Consider the following 2,500-nt stretch of genomic DNA (forward strand, 5'->3'; position numbering starts at 1 on the left):
TTTTAGATTTTGGAAGGTGATGACGTCACGTGAAAACGATCTATTGGTTGCTGAAACGATACGAGTCCGTTCAACTGACCGAGACAGGAAGTGACAAATTTAGCTAGATTAAATGAATGTAATCCATAGTAGAACGCAGATCCCGGTCTTCTCATTTTATGGTTAATAGATATAATATAATAAGAGTAGATTTAACTTGAATGTGGGCTGCTTCACTCGTAACTGCTCCTTCCGTACATTTTTATGAAATTACCAAAAAACTGCCATAGATTTTTACTAATAGTTTTTACTAATCCACGAAGATATCGTTCTCAGCAAAAATATGAAATAAGAATTAGCGGTCACCGTACTCGTTCAGGAGAAAATAGCCATTCCTTGACGGATTAAGCTTGGGGTCAATTAAAATCCACCATTTTATCAGTGTGCGCGAGCTAATGCGCACGCCAATGATGCCAGGAATTATGCGCAGTAGAGTTGCGCAATAAAAAACCAGGAAATCACCTTAAGCTTTTCAGACACGGTTACGGTTAAACTACATTGAGGAAACAGACATTAAATACTTGCCCGTCTTTTTGGTAACAGCCGGCCCTTGGACGAAACATTATATTGACTTCTGTTACCAAGGAATCTCCTGAAGTGTAATTTACTTACGTTGCTTCTCCTCATGCTAGGTTCCAGACCCTAACTTTCCTTTTCTTGGGGTCCATTTCACCCCGCGTATTGATGGCAGCGTTTGGCTTGGCCCCAATGCAGTATTGGCTTTCGCAAGGGAAGGATACAAACTCACAGATGTAAACTTCTCAGACTTAATAGATGCATTGGGATATCGGTATGTTGCTTTGCCGAAAGGGCATCTTTGTGTTAAATCATACTCGTACATCATACATTATTTGAAAGACATAATTTGCGACTCTGTCCCCGATCTTGCACATGAAAGGAAAAGTCGTCGGAAATGCGGCTGCCTCACTCTGATGAAAACATTATTTCAGTTTAAGTTGAGATTAATGGTCGTAACAGTGGTTACGAGGAGGATTTGAATGACTTGTTACTGATTGTTTCAGGGGGCTGAGAAAGCTGATGTTCCAGTATTTTACGTTTGGAGTTGGGGAATATTACAGAGGAATTTTCATATCAGCTCAAGTCAAGCAACTACAAAGATACATTCCTAGTCTTAAAGTCCAGGATGTAGAGAGGTAAGAGAAACGTAAAATAAGCTGTTCGCGATGAGTATTGGATAATAGAGACCTTAAGCAAGGACGACGACGACGGCTACGAGAACGTAGTCTAAAAATATTATTTCCCGTTACTGTATTAATTTTGCGATTACTCCATGTTGCTCGGCTTGGAAAGTGTGAATGCACAATCCAAGAATAAAATTGATGAGTACGGTGTGAATATTTAGAAAGAAAATTGAAAATTCATCGTCAGGTGCTCTCGTCCTCCACATGACCTCAAATTTGATCATTTCACGTCGCTGTCAAGACGAGAACGGCAAAGAAATGTATCAAAATGTAAAACGCACGTGCAGTGCGTGCAAAGCTATTGTTTTCGTCCACTAAATATGCAAATTTGCGGCGTTCTCGTAGCCGTCCTCGTCGTCCTTGCTTAAGGTCCCTAATATTTCCGGTCGTGTGGATGTGCACGCTATGAATTGAACATCTGCTCTGTGAAAGTGTGAATGGCAACTTGCTCTCCGGTCTGACAAAGTGACCCTCTACCCCTAACCCTAACCTTACACACCTAGACTGCTGCCAGTTTCCGCCAGGCACTACGATCGTTAACCTTGACCTTCCATGATTCAAGGACCACGCTTAAGAATGTCCTTTATCTTATCTTTAAAACGGAGGGAGAATCGACCTTGATTTGTTGAACCGCACAATCAATATATCATACCTTTTTGTGCGGTAAGCATTTTTTGTTTGGATTGTTGTAAATAGATAGTAATTTGTTGACTCTTAGACTTAACGGGACACGTAGAGACGCTTATCAAAATCCACGTGCGTCAAATTAGCGGTGAGGCGCACATCCGAAGCCAGTTCTCCAGGGTGTCCGCTGATGTTCAGAAATGCTCAACAGCATAAGCATCACTTACTTGCCCAGAAATACACACGCCTTATTGAGTGGTTTAACATGTGGGTATTCTGCGAGTTGCATAGTACGAGCAACGAGCAAAATGCCCGCACGTATTATATGTTAAACCTTTGAATAAGGGGTTTATTATTCCACTATTTACGCCATTTTATAGTATTTTGGCTTCTTCCTGCATTGACTGAGAATCGCATCGATTTCATAATAAGGAACGTGCGAATGACAAAAACAACACGAACGAAACCATTCAAATGTCTTTTTTTTTACTTAAAAAACGAAATGACGAGTTGACAGGCGATGAAAAGAGAAATTCTTGGGCTTCGCATCGTGTTGAAAACAATAAATCGTGGATAGCCGACGCTCAGAGAACAGAATCCTGCCATATGATTGGTTGCTGCCTAATCCCCCTGGG

The 2,500-nt window shown here is 41.1% G+C and overlaps 1 protein-coding gene across 1 annotated transcript in view; it reads left to right on the top strand.

Annotated features, from left to right (window-relative positions):
• Nucleotides 1-2,500, top strand: part of LOC137980596 (L-2-hydroxyglutarate dehydrogenase, mitochondrial-like) — a 5,494-nt gene that overhangs the window by 1,440 nt on the left and 1,554 nt on the right. Inside the window, exons 2-3 of the mRNA XM_068828051.1 lie at nt 672-829; nt 1,062-1,193. Coding sequence (XP_068684152.1) covers nt 672-829; nt 1,062-1,193 — 290 coding nt within the window. The remainder of the gene's footprint in view (nt 1-671; nt 830-1,061; nt 1,194-2,500) is intronic.

The sequence above is a fragment of the Montipora foliosa genome, chromosome 12, assembly GCF_036669935.1.
Source record: "Montipora foliosa isolate CH-2021 chromosome 12, ASM3666993v2, whole genome shotgun sequence".
Classification (NCBI taxonomy): domain Eukaryota; kingdom Metazoa; phylum Cnidaria; class Anthozoa; order Scleractinia; family Acroporidae; genus Montipora; species Montipora foliosa.